General features: G+C 34.4%; 2 protein-coding genes and 1 pseudogene across 2 annotated transcripts; 2 read left to right on the plus strand and 1 right to left on the minus strand.

Moving 5' to 3' along the window:
• The first annotated feature begins 705 nt into the window (after positions 1-705).
• LOC143567697 (putative glycerol-3-phosphate transporter 1) lies at positions 706-2682 on the plus strand. Its single transcript, XM_077054053.1, has 2 exons — positions 706-1777; positions 1881-2682. Exons 1-2 carry the CDS (start codon positions 802-804, stop codon positions 2441-2443), a joined length of 1539 nt encoding a protein of 512 aa, XP_076910168.1. The 5' UTR covers positions 706-801; the 3' UTR covers positions 2444-2682.
• A 7356-nt stretch (positions 2683-10038) lies between these two features.
• On the plus strand, positions 10039-18660 carry LOC143567702 (valine--tRNA ligase, mitochondrial 1-like; annotated as a pseudogene).
• Positions 18661-20422: 1762 nt separating this feature from the next.
• On the minus strand, positions 20423-22526 carry LOC143567703 (polygalacturonase-like). Its single transcript, XM_077054058.1, has 9 exons — positions 22455-22526; positions 22222-22344; positions 21974-22126; positions 21848-21883; positions 21555-21765; positions 21371-21452; positions 21057-21165; positions 20907-20960; positions 20423-20731 (listed from the first exon to the last, which is right to left on the minus strand). Exons 1-9 carry the CDS (start codon positions 22524-22526, stop codon positions 20423-20425), a joined length of 1149 nt encoding a protein of 382 aa, XP_076910173.1.
• Positions 22527-22731: the final 205 nt, after the last annotated feature.

Here is a 22731-nt window from a genome sequence, read left to right on the forward strand (position 1 = left end):
TCTCCGGTATTTAGTATTTTTTTTTTAAATATTTATGATAATTTCGGCTATCTGAATTCTGGATTCGGATTCGGTTAGGAGTTTTAGAAAATTTCAGATATCTAAATTATCAGAAATATTTTTTTGAAATTATTAAATTAAATATTAAATATGTTAGTAATATTTTAATTACTATTTTTTGAAAATTATCAGAAATATGCTAAAATATTAATTAGAAATATTATAATTGGATTTCCATATTTTTATTTTTGGTAGAATTAGGTTCCACACTGTTGTTGATTAGATTGTAAAGAATTAATCCCAAGATTTTCAGGAATAATTTTGATTTGTTGGAATAATTGTTTTTTCCTCTTTTGTCTTTTATCTATCATATTGATCTTGAACACATGTACTTACTCGTTTCAGAAAAAAAAAATAATTAAAAAAAATGACTTTGATTGGTATGAACCAGGTCTGCTACAATGAAATTAATCTATTAAGCTTTTGAATATTAGAATAATATTATTACTTCACAGTTTTGAACTAAAATAATTACAACTTGCTAAACAAAAAAACTAAGTAATAATAATTTTTCTACTATTAGAATAGTTACTCTAGTAATAATAATTTCTCTATACTCTAATTATTTATACATTTCTCAAGTTAAGAACAATATTTTTTTTTTATATATCTTTTAACACTTGATATATTATACATCTATACCTATCTAATTTTTTTTGTATCATCATCTTGTTTTTCAGCTTGGTTTTCTTGATATTATAAAGAAAGTTGAAGCTCACTAGTAGTAATTGTAACTCATCAATGGGTTCAATATCAGAACCAGTCAGTGAATCAAACACAAAGCCTCCAGGAATCAAATTAGTAGAATGCACAAAGAAATCAAACATTTCATTCAAAACCCATCAAGCAATTGTGTTAATTGTCACATTTCTAGCTTACACAAGTTATCACGCCACTCGTAAAACAACGAGCATCATCAAAAGCGCGTTAGACCCTCAAACGCCCGACGAAACCCTCCAATCGGTCTCATTTTTGAAAAGATCGAATGCGCTTTCGTGGGTTCTCGGTAGCGGGTGGGCCCCGTTTGATGGATCGAACGGGACGGTATTGCTCGGGGACCTTGATTTGGCGTTCTTGTTTGTTTACGCGGTTGGGATGTTCTTTTCGGGCCATATTGGGGACCGAATGAATTTAAGGATCTTTTTAACGATAGGGATGGTTGGAACAGGTTTGTTTACTGCGTTATTCGGGCTCGGGTACTGGGCTAATGTTCATATGTTTTACTACTACTTGGTAGTTCAAATGGCAGCCGGGTTGTTTCAATCGACCGGGTGGCCCTCGGTGGTTGCGGTTGTCGGTAATTGGTTCGGGAAGAGTAAGCGAGGGCTTATAATGGGGATTTGGAACGCGCATACGTCGGTTGGTAACATATCGGGCTCGCTAATCGCTTCGTATTTCTTGGCATACGGTTGGGGTTGGTCCATGGTGGTCCCGGGTTTGATGATCGCGGCCGTTGGAGTCGTCGTTTTTATGTTCTTGCCTGTTGATCCGGAATCGGTCGGGTTTGATCGAGACGAAGATCAAACCGAATCGCCTAAAAAGGGGGTAGCCGAGCCTCTATTGAGCCCGAAGCCCGACACTGAGAGCGGGTCTGCAGTCGGGTTTTTAGAAGCTTGGAGAATACCCGGGGTTGCCCCGTTTGCGTTTTGCCTCTTTTTCGCGAAGTTGGTCGCTTATACGTTTCTTTACTGGCTTCCGTTTTACATTAGTCACACTGGTACGTGTTTATTGTTTTTTTTCTTAAAAAAATAAAGATTTGTGTTTTAGTGAGATTATACTGGACACGTTTGTTTATTCAATATTTTTTTTCATCTTTGCAGCTATAAATGGCGAGTATTTATCGAGCACGGCTTCCGGGAACCTATCTACATTGTTTGATGTAGGCGGTGTGGTGGGAGGAATCTTAGCCGGCCATATATCTGACCGGCTAAACACTCGTGCGATTACAGCAGCGAGCTTCACGTATTGTGCGATTCCCGCACTATACCTATATAGGAGTTACGGGCATTTATCCATGCCCGTAAACATCATCCTAATGCTTGTCATTGGGATGTTTGTTAACGGACCGTATGCTCTAATAACAACCGCGGTTTCAGCGGATCTCGGGACCCACAAGTCATTAAAAGGCAACGCAAAAGCACTTGCCACGGTGACCGCGATCATCGATGGAACGGGCTCGATCGGTGCTGCGATTGGGCCCGTGTTAACGGGCTACATTTCGACCCAAAGTTGGAGTGCGGTTTTCACAATGCTTATGGGTTCGGCTTTCGTGGCAGGGTTGTTTTTGACTAAACTTGTCGTGGCCGAGGTGACCGAAAAGTATCAAGATTTACATAGGGGTTCGAGTAGCGAAACTCGGTCTAGCCCGGTTGAAGAAGTGTGATTATTGGTGAATAATAATGATTTGTTGAAAATTAAGATTTTTGTTTATAGGAGAGGTTAAATGACCTTGTATTGTATAATACAATTGTTTCTCCTAGATTCGATTATGCGCGGGAGGAGATGGCGGACGTTAACGCTTGTATATGTAATAACGAATACCAGACCGGTCATCGAATCAGTCGTCTTAGTTTGATGTAGTATTTGGACTAGATTAAATAAGTTCAAAGCTCAACCTTTTAATTGCTATTTGTTGAACATTGCAAGTTTGATGATATACATATAAGTTTATGTTATGTTATGTTTGTAACCAGATGAAAAATAGTGTTTGAAACTGTTGGCCCATGTTTGAATGAAAAGGGCAAAGTTTGAAATTATGATGTCGTGGTTGCAATTTTGGCAGTCACTATCATACAATATTGATTTATTTAATTTAATATTATTATATTAATATAGTGATGAAACCAACCAAGGTCATTAAGATGCATGGTCCCTCATAATGTTTCAACACCAATAAATATTTTTAGCTATAAACTAGTTTTCAGCAGTAGCTAAATCTCAGACGATGATAAGACTCACCCAAATCTTGAGCTGGTAAGTTGACACGAATTCGATCTGTGACGTACGTTATTGTACTGGAATTAAAACCAAATATAAAACAATAAAACTTTAAAAATGGAGGTGGACCAATGGGGTGGTAAAACCCAACCGTTGTCGATCTTAGGCGTTGAAACGGCGAGTTGACAGGAACTCGGTCGGTTTCATCACGTTCGTTACAATACCAGAACCGAATAAAATCGGCGTTCAGTCGGTCTCCTTTATGTATGTTATGATGACTGAACTAAAAAAACAAAAACAAAATTTGCGGGCTAATTCGGTGCTGTCAAGCGACCCAATAGGGTACTTGCGGCACCAAACTAGTTATTTGTAATATACTATAATGAAGCTTTCTAGCATTTGGGTCTTTATACACTACGGTTGAGAATTCACTCGTTTCACAAGGTTTTTCAAAAAATAATTATTATAAATTATTATTTAAAATATAAGAAAATTACTGAAATACAATGCAAACATGTACGAGTCATATATACTATGTTAATGCATAACATATTTATGTAGATAAATGTTTAGAGAATCATTTAAAAAATGTAAACAAATTTGTTTAATATACACATTTGGATGTAAATATCAAAAAGTATTAGTTATTGCTAAAAAAATAAACATTTAGGTCTATCTTTTTTGTTTTTCGTAATAATTTATGTAATGAGACTCATCACACATGACCCATCCACACACAGTTTATATTTATCTCTTTCATCATATTCATAACGTAGTACGGTTCACACTAACACAGACTATGACATTTTGTAATGATGGACACGCCTAACGCCTTTATATATATATCTGAGGGGTTACAAGTGAATTGGTGGTTCATGTCGATTTTAGGACTTAAAAAGTAAGGCTAGGCAAGGAAGAAGGTGGTCCAGCCAGTGAGAGTAGGTTTACAATTTTTTAAACGAAATGGTACCCAAGAAAATTACTTTATAGATACTCGTCCCTACCTCAACTTATTAGGCACTTAAATCATAGGATGTGAGAAAAATAAAAAAATTGTTGGCACTTAAATCGGGTTTCGGGTTTTTCGGGTCGGTTTCTTCGGGTTTCAAAGTTTTAACCGTTGACCCGAAACCCAACCCAAATCTCTCATGGGTTTTTTAGGTTCGGGTAATTCGGGTTCGGGTTTTTTTCGGGTCGGGCTAATCGGGATTCGAGTATCATAAAAAACAAAAAAAATTAAAAAAACTACAATGCTAAAATTAAAACAGCACATTCTTTGCTCGTAACGCAAGTCATCAAATAATAAACCAACATAACTTGATAAAACAATTCAAAAGAAGAGTAAAACTAATTCAAACCACAACCGTCTTCAATCGGGCGTGATTTGGTTGTTTGATTACGATTGCTATTAGTAATAAACGCAAAACATAAATTAATAAAAATCAATCTATAATAGTTGGAATGACAACAGTTGATTGGGGCCAAATTCTGATAACTTCGGTGGCTAAGACTTAGCCTAAGATACTGAAAAATATATTTAATTTCAAAACTAAATGTTTATTCGTTTTTTTGGGTTGACCCGAAACTTATAAATCAAACCCGAGAACCAAGCCGTTCGGTTCGGGTTCGAGTTAGCCTTTTATCGAGTTCGGGTTTTTCAGGTCGAGGTTAGTTCGGGTACGGGTTTTCTCCGGTTGGGTTTCAGGTTTCAGGTAAAAGTGACAACCCTACCCTACGTGTAGGTGGTTGAGTTGGATCTGTATCGGCTCATGAGATTCATTAGATTTATTAACAACGTAATGGGATTATAGAATTATAATTAAAGGTTTATCACCCTAATAAATACATAGCCATTATTATAATAGAGCTTTAAATTAGTTTTTTGATCATAACAATACTAGACTTCATCCTAAATTGTGGTACTTTTATTATCCATTCGTTTTGGTAAAGCATTGTATTTTTTATATTTATAAAATGACGGCCGATCACGTAATTTTATAATACATTGGAAATGAAACAAAAAAAAGAAAAAAAGAAAATCAGAATGGATATTATGGGGCATGTTACATGTAACGTTAAAATAAAATCAGGGCTACGAATCTGTCATATGTATATGTTTGTTTGGCCGGATTAAAATTGAATAAAAAATAAATTGTGTGCACTTTCTAGTGCATGGGTTGGACACCACAAATAAAAATTTAATTTATGGCCACAACTATTTGCATTTGCTTCACTTTTTTCTAGGAATATTTCGGACTTAAGCAACACTACCAAACAAACCTCTTTATCAATCCAAAAAAAGATATATGCGAAAATAAATAAACTCAACAAAATATATTTACAGCCTGAAAGTAGTGTTAGAATCCAGATTCAGTTCACCATTTATTTCTTTCAATTGTTTTATAATTAAGCAATGTAATACGTCATATCGTTTACGTTTGCCGACATTTTCAGTTTGGTGAACCAACAAGTTCTGAACTAGTACATTACTTATAGTCCGAAAAAGACTATTGTAACGTACGTGGTGCAACATCTAGGCTACATATGCATTATGATTCGGATGTGACAACTAATCAGGGCCACACCTGTGTGGCCATATCAAACATGTGGTGAACTCTCCTTGTGGGCCCAATGGCCCATAACGTAACTAATTGTGAATTTGTGATAGTGACTAGTTTTGAAGGGGACCCAAAAGAATCCGGTAGGTTATATACATCTTAATCAACTATGTTCACTTAATCAGGCATTCACTAATTAATCTCAATCACCTTTGATCTTCTTCGCATACTTCACTAATTCTTACGACAGAAGATGGTCGAGAATAAATCATTTGATTTTATGGACAAATTTAAACTTAAAGATGTATAGCTTAAGACATAAATTTTTCATGTTCATAACAAAATTTAAGAAATAAAAAAGGTTTATAATAATTTTATTTTATTTTATTTTATGTAGGAAATACAACCACGGCACTATATGTCTTTATGCAACAACCCAATCGGACCTATAAAGCATTTTTCTTGTGGCCCAAATTGACCCAATTAAATTTAGGGTACATTTAATGTGTATGGGTCGCTATCAACTGGTCTAGCAATAAAGCGTTGCAATTGGGCTCAGGGTCTTATGTATGATGTGCTGTTCTAAGGTGTTTAATGGTGTAAACGAGCCGAGCCAAGCCCGAGCTCGGCTTGTTTTGAGCTCTTTTTCAAAAGCTCGAGCTCGGGTCATAACTTTTTTTTCTTAAGCCCAGGCACGGGCTTGGCTCGTTTATCATTTATTAATTAATTTATGTGCATTTTTTAATTATGCTTATATATTTTTTGAAAAATCTTAAACAAACCTAAGCTCGCCTCGAGCTAAAAAAAAACTCAGCTCGTTTTGAATTTCCTATTGATCCGAGCTCGAGCAGGTTTGCTCGCTTGGAGTTTGGACCAGTGTTTATCATATTATTCGAATTCGAGCTCAAAAAAACTCAGCTCGTTTTGAATTTCCTATTGATCCGAGCTCGAGCAGCTTACCTCGTTTGGAGTTTGGACCAGTGTTTATCATATTATTCGAATTTGAAATTTTAAAACTGAATTTATTTCCGAAGTCAAATAATATTTCGAATTTTAATAAGCTTCAAAATCCAGTTCCAATAATTTTATTTGAACTTGGCTCTACTCAAATAAACCACCAAAGAGTTTTTTTGAAGGGTAAAAAAACTTGTACATATAATGTGTAATTATTTGGTATTGGATTATTAGGATTGGTTTGGTTAAAAATTCAAAAGAAAATCATACATAAAAGTAGCAAGTCTGAATCGTTTTGAAATGTTTTTTTTAGTGTACCCTTTTAGAATAATAAAATTCAGTTTCATAGATGAATAGTTTCTTTCAAGCATTTGATATGACGGTTTATACTTAAAGGCCCACATGGTTCAAGATAAGGAATCACCATCAATTGATAATCGCTTGTCATTAAAAGCGTAAATCACCGAAGTAAATGAAATATGAAACTTATCAATGATAAGTGATGTCAAATAAGTACGTGGTCCTACTGTTCTTTAAACCATTGATATGTGATGTGAAATCAAGTACGCGTTCCTGCTGTTTTGACCATTGACGGATCTGGTATTTTTCGCTGGTGGGAAGAAAAAGCGGGTTCATAAAAACAAGTCTATATAGATCGGGTTCAAACAGGGCGGTTAAATTACACCATTAGCTATCTGTTGGGCCCTTATCCAATTAAGAGAAAAGAAATTGATTTCCTGAACTCCTGATCCATTTTCAGTTTGGGGCCTGATCAATTTCAGTTGGGTCCGACTCATCCCGTTGTAGCCATGTTTTTTTTTCCAAACGAGGCCTTTCTAAAATAATTTGAAATACAATACGACCAAGTCGAAATATACCACCGTATGAAAAAAATTACCTTAGTGGTGGACCCATGGGGTTTTCATGTGGCGGGAAACTTTAGAGATTGGTTTTATGTAGCTAAATATTAAAATTTTTCGGTCCAGGTCCGGTCATGTACATGAGGTTAGACTAGAGGCAGGAAGGCAAAAGGCCACATGGTAGGCTGCGATCTAGTAGGCAACAACCGTTAATATTAATTTCTCGCATGAGACCCGCCGTTGCCCTTCTGCCTTCTGTTTTATCGAATTTTGGTATAATGTTGCTAATCGTCTAATTCGATTTCTGATTAGTTTTTAGGTAAAATAGTTTGGTGAGTTTAATTTTATGTGTTTATTTTTATTTAATTAGTGGGCTTAGTTCTGTTGAGTTTATGAACCTGCTTATTGGGCTTACAGTTTATAATTTTCTCAATGGGTTTAACCGGTTTATAATACTTGTTTAGTGGGCTTACAATTTATAATTTGTTCAATGGGTTTACAATACTTGTTTATTGGGCTTAGTTTTATTGAGTTTATAATACTTGCTTCATTTCGTTAAATGGGTTTATAATATATATTTGTAGAATTTTAAAATCTTAAATTGTTTTTTTCTTCGGATTTGATGTCCAAATTTATTGGAGTAAGCTCGGGAATCAGGATTAAGTCACACTTATACTTAAAAAAGGATTTTCATATGGTACGGGCAACCCTGTTCGGGAGCATTAGGTTGTTAAGTTGACAATTTTCATGCAGTTTTTCATCAATCGTGCAATTATGAAACGACCTAACTTGCAAATTTTCTCGTTCGTTAGATGCATTTTTATGCAAATTTGTAGCAATTTAAACATTCAATTTTCACCTCACATCATGCATTTATCATATGCACATCTGAAGAGGTAGGTCCCAGCAGAGCCCAGTTGGACCCGCAAGACCCACCTTGAACAGGGACGTCTGCGCAGCGACCAACTGCTCCCGCAGGACCCACCATGCTCAGAGAAAACCTTACGCGCAGTACGCCAGCTGTACCCGCAGGGAAAGCCTCCCAATGGCATACCCCGCCTGTTCCCGCAATTGCGGATACAAGCCATCAGGGAAGGCTACCCGCACTAACAGCAAGTCTACACGCACAAGGCACTAGCTACTTCAGTAGTCACATGAAGGAATGAGCAAGGCGGGAATACTCCCGCCTAAATGAGCCAGTCCGTATGCTTCTGGAAGATCTTTTGTACTATACCTACTAAGGTATGGGCAGAACAGACGATTTGACCAGAACAGCCCATGAACCAATCACAGGGTGACAGCTCACCGACAACAGTACGAGGAGGAGCACCCTCTAGTACTGTTTGTCACTATTAGCCGCTGCCTACTCACCAACCCTTACGATGGGACGCGCGCAGCCTACAGTTGGTGGAACAGTGTACAGCCGACCTTGTTACTGTCGGCCGTAGTCTATCCACCAACCAGCATGGCCTGTGCGTAGTCCACTGTTGGTGGAACAGGAATACTATTCAGCCGGCTGTACCTTCTAGGAAACCTACCTTCGGCTATAAATACTCCAACACTTTGGAATGGTAAGGACATCATCTGATATCTCATTATCTTATCTAGCAATCTCTTAATATACACTTATATTCAGAGCAATCTAGTATGATTCTCACGCCGGAGGGTGGTCACAAGGAGGAACCCCCCCCTTCTCAGTGACGAGCTTACGGTGTCTGTTTTGCAGGTCACCTGAAGAACAACCTTCTCTGCTGGACCTCATACTCGTGGGAAACATTACTTAACCCCCAGATTATCCGTAATCTGCCCCGGGTCACTTAGTGTTTCTTCAACATCTCATTATTTTGCGAACATTTGTTTTGGTGAACTGAGAAAAAGTAATGATCCGTGATGATTGACAAGTTATAAAATCAAAAGTTTTCGTAAATCATTATTTCTAGTTACAAATAAATTAGAAATTAATAAACAAACAAATAAATTAGAAATAATGATTCAAGAATTGCAAACAAATTCAAGAAGATGCCAACGACATGAACATAGAATATTTACTTTACCTTATTTTCAATTATTTTTAAGTTTAAAAATGATTTGTTTCTTGTTCTTATAAGTATCATGTTCCTTTAATATATTCGAGTTTCCAATAATAATCAGCAGAAAATTGTTTCAAGTTATCTCTTTTCTATTACTCTTCTTAAAGATTGATGGTCTCAAACTACGTAATATCAATTTATCTTTTATATTTTTACCTTTTCATTTGACGCTTACGTGAAAAGAATATGTAATCCAACCTTTAAATAGTTTATTTGTTTGCTCAATTCTTGATATTAAACCTGAGCTTTTTCGGATATATATTAGATTGTTAATAAACCTTATCAATTTACTGCATTTTTTAATGAAGTTCTTCAATCTTTAAAAACCATAATTAAATTTTAGTTTTTGATGAACCAACAAGTAATATTTTGGGTCGGTGACCCCAAAATCAATCCATTGGATTTGGAGACCTATTTTCAAGCATATTAATAATTGTTTAAAGTTTGTAACTTCTAATTTTCAGCCTGTTTTCGTTCTTGAATCTTTTGATTGATCTGTCATCATATATATCCGGCTAAATTAATTTAATTTTAATGCTAGAATAGCGTTTGATATGTAGGAATAGAAAACAGAATAAAATGGGTTATTGTTAAGGAATGAAAAAGAAAAGTGTTTGATTGGTTAATGGAATGAAATGATCATTACCTAGTCCATTTCATTCCCTCTAAAACACCCATGTTTTTTTTTTCGACACTTGTTTGAAAAGAATATACAATCCAACCCTTGAATAGTGTATTTGTTTGTTTATCTTAAACACGAGTTTATTACCATTTTTTTTAATGACTAAACTTTCGCATTCTATAAAGTTCGAACCCATAACCTCCTAATTCACACCTTATCCACCTTAAAATTTTGTTTGTAAACATTCTACTATGTAATGTCATTTTTTTGTAAGTTTATCAGTTTATGGCTTTTAATATTATATTTCTGTTTGAATATGACCTGTAAATATTATAACTCGTGTTGTCGTCTTAAAAAACATGTTAAAAAATATGTTGTCGTTTGAAAGCATTCATCTATTTAATTGACGAATTTTATATTTCTGCCCGTGTCGTATACGGGTCAATAACCGAGTATAGAAATAAACTTGATCAATTACCATATATATATAATAAAATTATTAATAAACTTGATCAATTTACTGACTTTTCCAATAAATCAACTTATAAAAACCATAACATTTAATTATTTTGTGTATTTCTATAAACCCAAATTCAATATAGACCCATTCAATATCAAATCATAATCGATAGGGGCGAGCAATTCGCAGTTCCGAACTGCGAGAACTAGGGAACCGAAACAAAACCACTAGATCCGAACCGCATTATTGTATTTGGGTTTATAGACATAGACAAAATAATTAAATTTGGGTGAAAACGGTTCCCGGTTCAGTTCTTAAATTTGCACAACCCCAATAATAAATTTTTCTATCGCTGCAACCAGCACGTCAAGATCCGAACCGCGGAGCTTAAAACATAAACAGATTTATATATGGCCTGACCCGCACCTATTATAATAATATTATTATGTCATGGTCCAGAATCAGAAAACCCAAAACCTCTCTCAGTTACGTACTCCTCCGATTCCATAATCCTCCGTTCACCAAACGCAATCATCACTGCCGATTATTCTCTTCCGTACGGTAACAAAACCCTAACTCTATATCTTCATTCATCTATATTATTATTATTATTATTATTATTACACAATCAATTCTCTTCAGTTTCATCTCAATCCATTCACAGTTAACATAAATCACACGATCAATCGTATAATTCACTACATGTTAGCATATAATTATTGATTTTGCATCTGCGTATATAATTCGAATCGATTCCGATGAGTAGCTTTTCAAGCTCGAGCTCGGCTAGTTTCGAGCTCTATGTGAGTAAGCCAGGCTCGTTTATTATTGATTAATTATTTTAGTTGTATTTGATTGTAACTTTTGTATATAACACGATATAAATGATTTACTTATTTTTTACTTTGCTTTTTATAATTTAGTATACAATTCGAATCAATCCTGATGTTGTAGCTCAAATAAGTGTAAATAAGTGACTAGTTTTTCAAGCTCGAGTTCGACTAGTATCGAGCTTGGCTCACTTATTATTTATTAGTAACTATTTTAGTTGTATATTTTAATTGTAATCTTTATATTAGTAATTATTTTAGTTGTATATTTTAATTGTAATTTTATAATAGCATGATATAAATGATTTACTTATTTTTTAGTTAATTTTTTTATATTTTAGCCAAATAAGTCGACTAGTTTCGAGCTCTATTTCTAAGGCCAGAGCTCGGTTCAAGAGTAGTTTTTCAAGCTCTCGTTTATTATTTATTAATTATTTTAGTTGTATATTTTGATTGTAACTTTTATATATTACATGAGATAAATGATTTACTTATTTTTTACATATTTTTTTTTATATTTTAGTATACAATTCGAATCAATTTTGATGCTGTTTCGCAAATAAGTGTAAATAAGTGAGTAGTTTTTCAAGCTCGAGCTCGACTAGTTTTGAGCTCTATTTCTAAGGCCAAAGCTCCGTTCATGAGTAGTTCATGAGCAGCTTGGCTTGTTTGCACTCCTGATCTCAGTTAGAGTTTTCGCTAATAAGATTCAAATGTTAGGGCAAAGATAACGCAAATAGGAGTGAATGCAAATCAGGATGCTCTGCTTTCAGAGGAGGAACTGGAGAGGAAGAAGAAGAAGGAAGAGAGGGTTAATTGTTTTAGTTAATTCATATTGAGTTTATTAGCATTTTATCATTTTACGTGTTGTTGTTTGGTTAGGGTTTGATTTGTTGGTTACAATGCGTTTAGGCTAAAGAGAAAGAGCTGAAGAAACAAAAGGCTGCATTAAAAGCTGCTGAAGCAGCTAAACTTAAGGTATTGATAACATTTTTGTTCAAATCTGCTATTTCAGTTCAAAAGTTTAAAATATGGGTAGTGGATGTTGTATGGTTAATATTATATCTATATATTTGAATAAAATATTAATATTAGATTGCTTCATAATATTAAATATGTATATTATGCAAAAAGACAGTATTTCCCTTTCATTTATTTGGAAAATACTATATGGTGATAGTTAGTTGAATCTGATTGCAACGAAAATGAAACATCAGGACTAAAAGAGCGAATTTTAAACTACTGGATTGAAATAACAATTTTGACCAAACCTGAGTGACGAAAACCGCAGTTCTCTATAACTGATATCATATTTTAGTGAGTTTTATTTCATTTATTATGCTTATGATGTTTAACATAATTTTGATATTAATTGACTTGCACTCAAGGCTCAACAAGGGCCTATTTCTTCAAAAGCCAGTAAGAAGAAGCCTGGACGGGCTGATGTAGCAGATGAGAATCCTGAAGATTTTATCGATCCGGAAACACAATTGGGTGATAAGAAAAATCTGTCTAAACAAATGGCAAAGCAGTTCTCTCCTGAAGCAGTGGAGAAATCGTATGTTATGATATGAATTCTTACTATTTTTTCTTTATTGTTATTGAAAAGTTTAATGCTTATTTTGAAGATATTTGTTTGTAGATGGTATGCATGGTGGGAACAGTCTGGCTTCTTCGAGGCAAATTCCAACAGCTCTAAGCCTCCATTCACAATTGTACGCAGAATCTTAAAAAACAATGTTTTAAGTATTCGTATTAATTTGTAGAAAATGGTTGATTATTGTGAGTTGATTATATGTATAAATGTAGGTTCTTCCACCTCCTAATGTGACGGGAGCTTTACATATCGGTCACGCCTTAACTGCTGCTATCCAGGTTTAATTGACTTAAGTTGCACTCACATTTGCTGTGACATGAAGTTACGTAAATTCTGTTACTTTGAAGCTGATGCTGAATTTTATTTCCTCAGGATACGATTATTCGTTGGAAGAGGATGTCGGGTTACAATACACTGTGGGTGCCTGGGATGGACCATGCAGGGATAGCAACTCAGGTTAAGTTGACTTCTAATATGTAAATAATATTATAAGTGGCAAAATAGTATATATTTATCTGACACTGGTTGACGGATAGGTTGTGGTTGAGAAGAAACTCATGAGAGAAAGAAACTTGACCCGTCATGATCTGGGCCGAGAAAATTTTGTATCCGAAGTTAGTTTGACTTTCTTTATATTACGTCATTCCTTTAATAAGTGACACTTTTCTAGCATCAACTGCGCCATTATAATGGTTAGATTCACTTATAAGTTATAAAAAGTTTACATTATTTTGGTTTTGATGAAAGGTATGGAAGTGGAAAAATGAGTATGGGGGCACGATACTAAAGCAACTTCGGCGACTTGGTGCATCTCTAGATTGGTCACGTGAGGTAAAAACCGATAAAATTTTACTTTAATTTTTTTTTTAATTCGTTTGGAAACTGGGCTCGTTATGAGGTATAAACTTTATGTTTTGTTTTATGGCAGTGTTTTACAATGGATGACAAAAGGTCAAATGCTGTAACAGAAGCTTTTGTCAGGCTTTATAAGGAGGGTCTTATATATAGGTATTATCGGGCTCATTATTTTGATCCCCTTAACTGCGTATGGGCTGATTTGGTAGCGTTTATCTCTAATGAGTCAAATGGGCCAATCTAAATCATTTAGTTTAAAAGGGAATGGGTCAAATGGGTCAAAAAGTCAACCAATTTGTATTTTTAATGCATTCAATCATCCAAGTCATTCATAAAAAAAGTTAGATTAATATTGTTATAAAAAGTGTTTCCAGTCAACTCAGCCAGATTCAACTCGTTTCGAATTGCACAAAGTTACCGTTTTTGACCCATGACATTTAAGCGTTTATCTCAACATTTTCTGTTTCCACAAGTTATCATTTGACTAAAAATGGATTATCATTTGTTTCACCTCAGAGATGTACGGTTAGTCAACTGGGATTGTGTATTGCGAACAGCAATATCTGATAGCGAGGTACGCCATTAACTTTTCTTTTTTCAAACTTAGAAGCAGAAGTTATATACTTTACATTTTACTGCTATGTTTGTAGGTTGATTATATTGATATTAAAGAAAAGACACCTCTAAAGGTTCCTGGGCATGAAAATATGGTGGAATTTGGTGTTTTGACATCGTTTGCATACCTTTTAGCGGAAGATCTTGGGGAAATTATTGTTGCTACTACTAGAATTGAAACAATGCTTGGAGATACTGCTATTGCTGTTCATCCCGATGACCCGAGATACAAACATCTTCATGGAAAGTTTGCTAGGCATCCGTTTACTGGAAGACGACTTCCTATAGTTTGTGACGCTATACTTGTTGATCAAGAATTTGGAACTGGTGCAGTGAAGGTAACATAGTTTTTAAAAACAAGTCGCGTTTATTTAAAGGGTCAGGACTATAGCTTAAGAAGAGACTGATCAAACAGGTCAACCAACCTGAACCATACCAATAAATACCCATTTGACTGAACATGTTTTGCCTTATTAGGCATCCAAGCGTGTAAACGAACTGAACAAACATGAACGGAACATGTTCGTGTTCGTTCACGTAACTTTAACCGATTAAGCGATCATACACGCACAAATAAACGAATGGGATCTTCTTTTTCGTGTTCATTCGTTAAGTAAATGAGTGTGTTCGTGTTTGTTTATGTTTCTTTGTTAATACTTAATACTATAAATGAACAGTTCACCAATGTAAATAATCGGACATAAATGTGCCAGGCCTAAAGTTTTATTAAAATTAGATGATTTCGTAACTTCTTTAAAAAATTTCATTGACTATGTAAATTAATGAGCTTAAACTAACGAACAAAAATGAATGAAGATAAATGGACGAACGTGACATTTGCTCATATTCGTTCTTTTAACTAAATGAACAAAAAAAATGTTCATGTTCGTTCGTTCGTATATTAACCAAACAAAATAAACAAACTTCATGCTAAACGTTCGGTTCATTATTAGTGTCTTGTTTCTTTTTGAGGATTTGAAGGTGGTCATTGCAGATAACGCCGGCTCACGATCCAGAAGATTTTAAGGTCGGAAAATGTCATAATCTGGAATTTATCAACATTTTCACTGATGACGGGAAGATAAACGATAATGGAGGTTCAAAATTTGTTGAGATGCCGGTTTTGAAGCTCGCATGGCTGTAATAGAAGATTTAAAGGCTATGGTATTCTTACATCTTCCATCAATATTCTTTGTAAATGTCTAATTATGCAACATTTATTATTTTGTCTATGCATACAGGGACTGTATAAAGGGGAAGAGAAAAATGAAATGAGGCTAGGGTTATGTTCTAGAAGCAATGGTGTGATTGAACCTATGTTAAGACCACAGTGGGTATGTTAACTGTCATGATATAGCTAAGGAAGCTCTTGATGCTGTTATGGATGACACAAATAAGAAAATTGAGATAATGCCAAAACAATATGCTGCTGAATGGAAAAGGTACTATTAAAAAGTTTTCTTTATTCGGAAAACTATCGAACACAAACAATTAAAGAACGGGTTTTCTTGTTCGTGTTCGTTCGTTAAGAAAATGAGCGCGCTCGTGCTCGTTTATGCTTGCTTGTTAATAGTATAAACGAACAATTCAGGAACATATTTTATTATAGATGAACAAAAATAACCAAGTGAAAACACGAACATCAATCTGCCAGGCCTAAAAAATTAATAAACTAGACTGAATTGTAGTAGGTCTAAAAATAAATTGAATATATAAATGAACATAAAGGAACAAACTTAAGCACAAGTAAACTAACGAACATAAATAAACGTAAAAGAACGACATATGTGAAAGTTCATGAGCATACGTGAACGAACAAGACACATGCTCGTGTTCGTTCACGAGCAAAAGTGAACAAAAAATTTAGTTTGTGTTCGTTCATTTATTAAAATAAACGAACTTCCTGCCGAACAGTTCACTGAGCAATCATATATTGGCCCTTTATGTTTGCACATCATGCTAAAATATTGCATTTTATCCTTTACATATTAAATACTGAATATTCATTTTGACAGATGGCTTGAGAACATTCGTGATTGGTGTATATCAAGGCAGCTTTGGTGGGGTCATCGTGTTCCCGCATGGTACGTTACATTGGAAGATGATCAACTTAAAGAACTCGGGGTCTACACGGACCATTGGGTGGTGGCCCGTAATGAGGAAGATGCTGAGGTGGAGGCTAACAAAATCTTCCCAGGAAAACAGTTTCAGTTGACTCAAGATCCTGATGTTTTAGACACTTGGTTTTCTTCCGGGCTTTTTCCTCTGTCTGTATTGGGTTGGCCCGAAAACACCCAAGATTTGAAGACATTTTACCCAACTTCTGTACTTGAAACCGGACACGACATTTTGTTTTTTTGGGTTGCACGTATGGTCATGCTTGGCATGAAACTGGGAGGTGACGTGCCTTTTAAAAAGGTTCGTTAAGTTTTTTTTAAAGAATTTATTATCGCTATGAGCTTCGCTTCCTCTTCATCATTATTATCATTATTATTGTGTAGGTTTATTTACATCCCATGATTCGTGATGCACACGGGCGCAAAATGTCCAAATCTTTAGGCAACGTGGTGGACCCCATCGATGTCATATGTGGCATAAAATTAGAAGAGCTTATCAAGCGACTCGAGCAGGGTAATCTGGACCCCACTGAGTTGAAGTTCACGAAAGAGGCTCAAACAAAGGATTTTCCTAATGGCATTGACCAGTGTGGTGCAGACGCCCTTCGCTTTGCACTTGTTTCTTACACAGCTCAGGTACTATTTATATTTATAATTATATCAATTATCTATTTAAGTGTTTCACAAATTCTGATACTAACATTGTGGCTTTGCATGATTCTAGTCGGATAAAATAAACCTGGACATATTACGTGTGGTGGGATACCGACAATGGTGTAACAAGTTATGGAACGTTGTGTGATTTGCCATGAGTAAACTCGGCGACGATTATACCCCTCCGACAAAGATAGAACCACAGAAGATGCCATTTAGCTGCCAATGGATACTTTCTGTACTGAACAAGGCCATCTCAAAAACTATATCATCTTTGGATTCTTATGAGTTTTCAGACGCATCAAGTGCCGTATATTCATGGTGGCAGTCTCAGCTTTGTGATATCTTCATTGAAGTCATTAAACCTTACTTCTTTGGTGAAAGTAACGAGTCTTCAAAGGCGTATGCACAAGATACACTGTGGGTGTGTTTGGATACAGGGTTAAGATTGCTCCATCCGTTTATGCCGTTTGTTACTGAAGAGTTATGGCAGCGACTTCCTTCACCAAAGAATATTACACGCCGAGAAGTCCATTATGATATGTGAATATCCATCTATCGTTGAGGTTAACTTTTGACTAATTTTTACCAGCACTTTTCAGATCAATTTAGTGTGAGATTTTAACTATTATGTTTTTTTTTTAATTTTTTAATTTTTTTCTTCTGCAGTCATGGGCAAATGATCAGATTGAATATGAGATGGAAGTCGTCGAGTCTGCAGTGAAATCGTTCAGATCGATTATGGGAGAAACGGAAGAAAAGTACGTGCTGCGTTAAATAATTCTTGATTCATTATCTTTTAATTTTAATATATAATGTAAAAGAATATTTCCTTGTTTTCAGACGAGCTGGTTTTGTTGTGTCTCGAACGGATCAAATGACAGACGTTATAAGACGCCATGAAATGGAGGTTTCAACCCTAGCTAACTTGTCATCTTTGAAGGTATGCACATTTAAAACAAACATATTAGTGGATTTTTAAATATTTAATACTATACTTTATAAAATATTAACTTAAATATTTTGGGATTTGACAACTGGCAGGTACTCTCTGAAACTGATCCGGCTCCAGTTGGATGTAAAGTGGCGGTTGTCAACGAAGCGCTTTCAGTGTATCTAAAGAATCAAGGAGCTATTGATATTAAAAAGGAACGTGAAAAGCTCAATGCTAAGTTTACAGAGTTACAGAAGTAAGCAAGCCTTTACTTAATGATCACGCCTTCGTTTATGCAATAATATTAATCCTCCTCGTTGATTAACGTCTCCATATTTGAGCAGGCAGAAGGATAGTTTAAACAAGCCGATGAGTGCCAAGGGGTACGACGAAAAGGTGCCCGCTCATATAAAAGAAGAAAATGTTGCAAAACTCGCCTCGTTGATGCAACAACTACTGTATTGATGAAGCCACTCAACATATTGAACGCGAAGTAGCTGCAAATGCAGAAATCTAAGTCCAAACCATCCGGATGAATTAACCGACAGCTAATTTTATCAGTTAATTATTATTCTGCTAGTTTGATTATTTTACTGTGTTTAAATAACAGGCTAATCACACTACTGACTTTTTTTTCCCATCAAAATTATATTATATGGTTTCAATAAATATGATGATTTACTATCATAACAGATTTGTTTATATATATTGCAAACCTGATTATTGTTGTTGTAATTATTATTATTATTATTATTATTATTATTATTATTATTATTATTATTATTATTATTATTATTATTATTATTATTATTATTATTATTATTATTATTATTATTATGTTAGTTTGAGCCCTCTCCCAAGCTTGTTAACTTTAAAAGAGTTCAAATGGGTTAGCACCACTCATTAGAATGACCATTGGTTGTTTTGACGACCGTCGTTTATGTATCACTAACATCAACACGCTTGCATTGTTGCCGCCACTCCGCCATTGCGGCGTCCACCCAAAACTAATTACAAATATTAATTAGGAAAATTGGGTTGTTATAATAAAGAGTATGATTCTTGTGTGTTTTTAAATTTGTTTAATAACACTATTTTTATTTTTATTACCAAAAGCATTTTACTTCTTTCTTCATGTGTTTTAATAATATTCCGAATATCTTCAATAAACATTCATGTTTGAAATTAACATAAAAAATAGAAAAATAACAATCCGGGATAAACCGGTGGTTATTCATCAAGTGTCGTGGACCCCCCTCCCACCCCCGGGCGGGTTGAGAGTAATGTTCCCCGTCCTTTCCCGCCTCCTTTCACTGACACCACTTCGTGTCCTCTAAGAAACAATTTTATTCATCTCTTAATGTACACCCAATGGATTATTTGATCCATACTGATGCAATGCGGCCACATGAAAAAGACCAACGCCTACTAAAAAAAATGACTCGCATATATATAGCAAGCACACGAGGACTATAGTAAGTAACTTAGATTAGAAAATAGAAACCCTTTCCAAGTTTCTTTATGCCCGGGATTCATACTGTCTGATCTAGTCCACTCCACTCAAGGCAAACAAATGTTTTACTGGGATATTTTCCCTTCAAAAAAAGTTGGAATTCGTATCGATGTAAGGTAATTCATTGCTTAATTCCAAAGGAAGGAGGTGGTAAGTCTAGAATTAAGATATAAGAATAGACCTTTTTTTTTCCTATTAGTTCCTTACATGCTTTGGTTTTGGCTAATATTTTTATTTGTTTATTTTTGATTAACTCCATGAGGATTTGATCATACTTAGACAAGAAAAATGGAAAAATAAAATTGTATTTTTTCGTTGATGATCATTGTAAAGAATATATTATATTATTTAGTTTTTAAGGGGAAAATAAGTTTGTTTTTTAAAGTTTTAAAAGGGTAAAATTGCCACCTAATAAAATAAATCAAAGTGGGTAAATTTGTAACTTTTTAGTTTAAGGATGAGAAAATATGCCATTAAATTTTTAGTTGGATAAACAATAAACATGCTATTAAAAGGATTTGGAAGGAGAAATATGTCCTTACATATAATAATAATAATAATAATAATAATAATAATAATAATAATAATAATAATAATAATAATAATAATAATATTGTTAAAGTAATTCCTTACACGAACATAATATAATAAGAGAGTACTTTTATTGATATATTCCATAAGCCATCCACCAAACCGTTCATTATTAAAAATAAACTTGCTTAATATTTCTAATCTATAAATTAGAAACTAAAAACGATACTTTGAGCTAGCTTGTTGCCGTTAATGCTTGTTGGCCTCTCTCGTAGTTGTCATCCCCCGGCATTTCAATTAAGCTTGCTTTGGTAACACATTGCACACTAGGAATCACGGGCGGAAATAATCTGACGTTTGTATTTGAGCATGTTGATCCAACCTTGATCCGCGGGTTAGCAGGCTGTATATTGACATTACCCATAGTGATGCCTACGCAACCATTTAAATTCCGAGCACATTCAATATCGATCGCATTTTCTGATGTAGAAGTCCCATGGATATCAAAAAAGGAAACATCCTTTATGTGAACCACTGAAGGTGGCTGTTTAATTATTCAGAAAAAAATACACAAGATTATTAACTTATTAGTAAACAACAATGAATTACTTATATTATTTCAAATTAATGTAACAAGACACATATCTACATACCATTTGGGTTTGATTACAGCTTGCATGAGGACAATAAAAGTGCGTGAGTATGATGGGATGTTGTACATTGATCATTCCAATGCTTTTAAATGTTATTTGGTTTGCTAAACCTGATCCTCCCTAAAAAAAACAATTAATTAAATATATGTGAGTGTAATAACTTATACGTATATTGTTTATTTAAACAAAGACTATAATTTGTTATTTAATAAATACCGTCACAGTTTTGATCCTAACTCCGTTTTGACTATTGTTGAAGGTTGCACCGAAGACGTTGATATTGCCGGCAGATACACTGGCACGGTTCCTTCCTAGGCTTCCAACACTTAAAAGAAAAAAAAACAATATCGAATAATAATAATAATCAGCATAATAATAATAATAATTGATGTAATCACTACCTTACTTATATTTATTAATACATAACTGTATCTCAATTAATAATAATAATAATCTACATAATTAGTCGATTGATAACTAAATTTATAGAAGCTACAATTTAAATTTGTAATGTAATGTTGATAACTAACCTTATGCCATGGCCAGGGCCACAATTTAAATTTGTAATGTTGATGTAGAAGCTACCAGCATTGATTGCAATACAATCATCACCTAAACAAAAAATGCATATTGATATAAAAAAAAAAAAAAAAAAAAAACCATTTTTTTCTTTTGTAGTGAAAGACTTTTGTAATATTTGTATGTAAACACTACCAGTTCCAATGTTTCCACCAATAACATGAACACCAGTGGTGTCTGAAATATCGATGCCATCAGTGTTATGGGCGTTCTCTCCTGGTGCCTGTATATTAATATTATAGATGGTAGCACCGTTACAAGCATTTATAGATATATGATTTCTTGGACTGTTTATGGAAGTCACTTGGTTGAGAACCAGCCCGGGGCAACTATGAAACGCCAACGCCTAAACGAAACCAAAATAAATAATAAGATTTAGTATAGATTTTACAAAATCATGCTAATGAAACACATGTTTAATCACTTACCGTGGGATTGTTTTTTTCACAAGTGGTAGGCTTTGTCTAAAAAAGATTAACACCCATGGTTAGTTAAATAACTAATTAGTTAATTAATTAATTAATTAATCATGTCAATTAACTACTTATAATTACCCTTTGGCATGCATCCCACCAATCCTTCCCTTGCCCAATAAATCGTCCATTTTGGCCGACTACATGAAGATTGGGGACGTTGTGAAACTTAATCCAGGTATCGGTGTTTCTCGGCCATGCGCTCATGGGTATGGCTATAATGTTCCCAATAACCTATTAACATACATAACCATGAAAACATAAACATTGTTTTTCATATACGAATTATAAAGTATATATGCCCAGGGCCGTCTCTTAGATTTACTTACAGTGACTTCCATCTTGTCACCTTTGCATGGACCTGGGAAATACAACGGTCCTATTTGAGAGTTTCCTGTGTTTAACTCAAACTTACCGGTGCCACTAGTACATGCTATTTTCCAAAGATTTTCCTCACATATATACATATATTATTAATAAAACATGAAACTAATACATGTACATTTGTACTTAAATTAAAAAAAATGGATTCAATTAATTAATGGATTAACAAGTGAGTAACATTATCTACTCCGAGAGCACCACCATGTTCTTGCTTTACATCAAACAAATTCTGCGGTTGGAACAATACCATGAATTTGATTACGAGACTTAGAATTAATGGAACCGCAATTGCTGAGTAAGTTGCCTACAATATTAAACACGCACGTAGTCAATCAATCAATATTTAATTAACAAAACAATTAATCAAAGAAGATGATGATCAAGAAAGCTAATTAATTACCATGATCAAAAGCTAGAGAATAATTTGAGTTGATGAAAATAATAAGAAATCGCTT

The sequence above is a fragment of the Bidens hawaiensis genome, unplaced genomic scaffold (genome assembly GCF_021521415.1).
Source record: "Bidens hawaiensis isolate Kalapana, Puna unplaced genomic scaffold, B.hawaiensis_p1.1 tig00023609_1, whole genome shotgun sequence".
NCBI lineage: Eukaryota > Viridiplantae > Streptophyta > Magnoliopsida > Asterales > Asteraceae > Bidens > Bidens hawaiensis.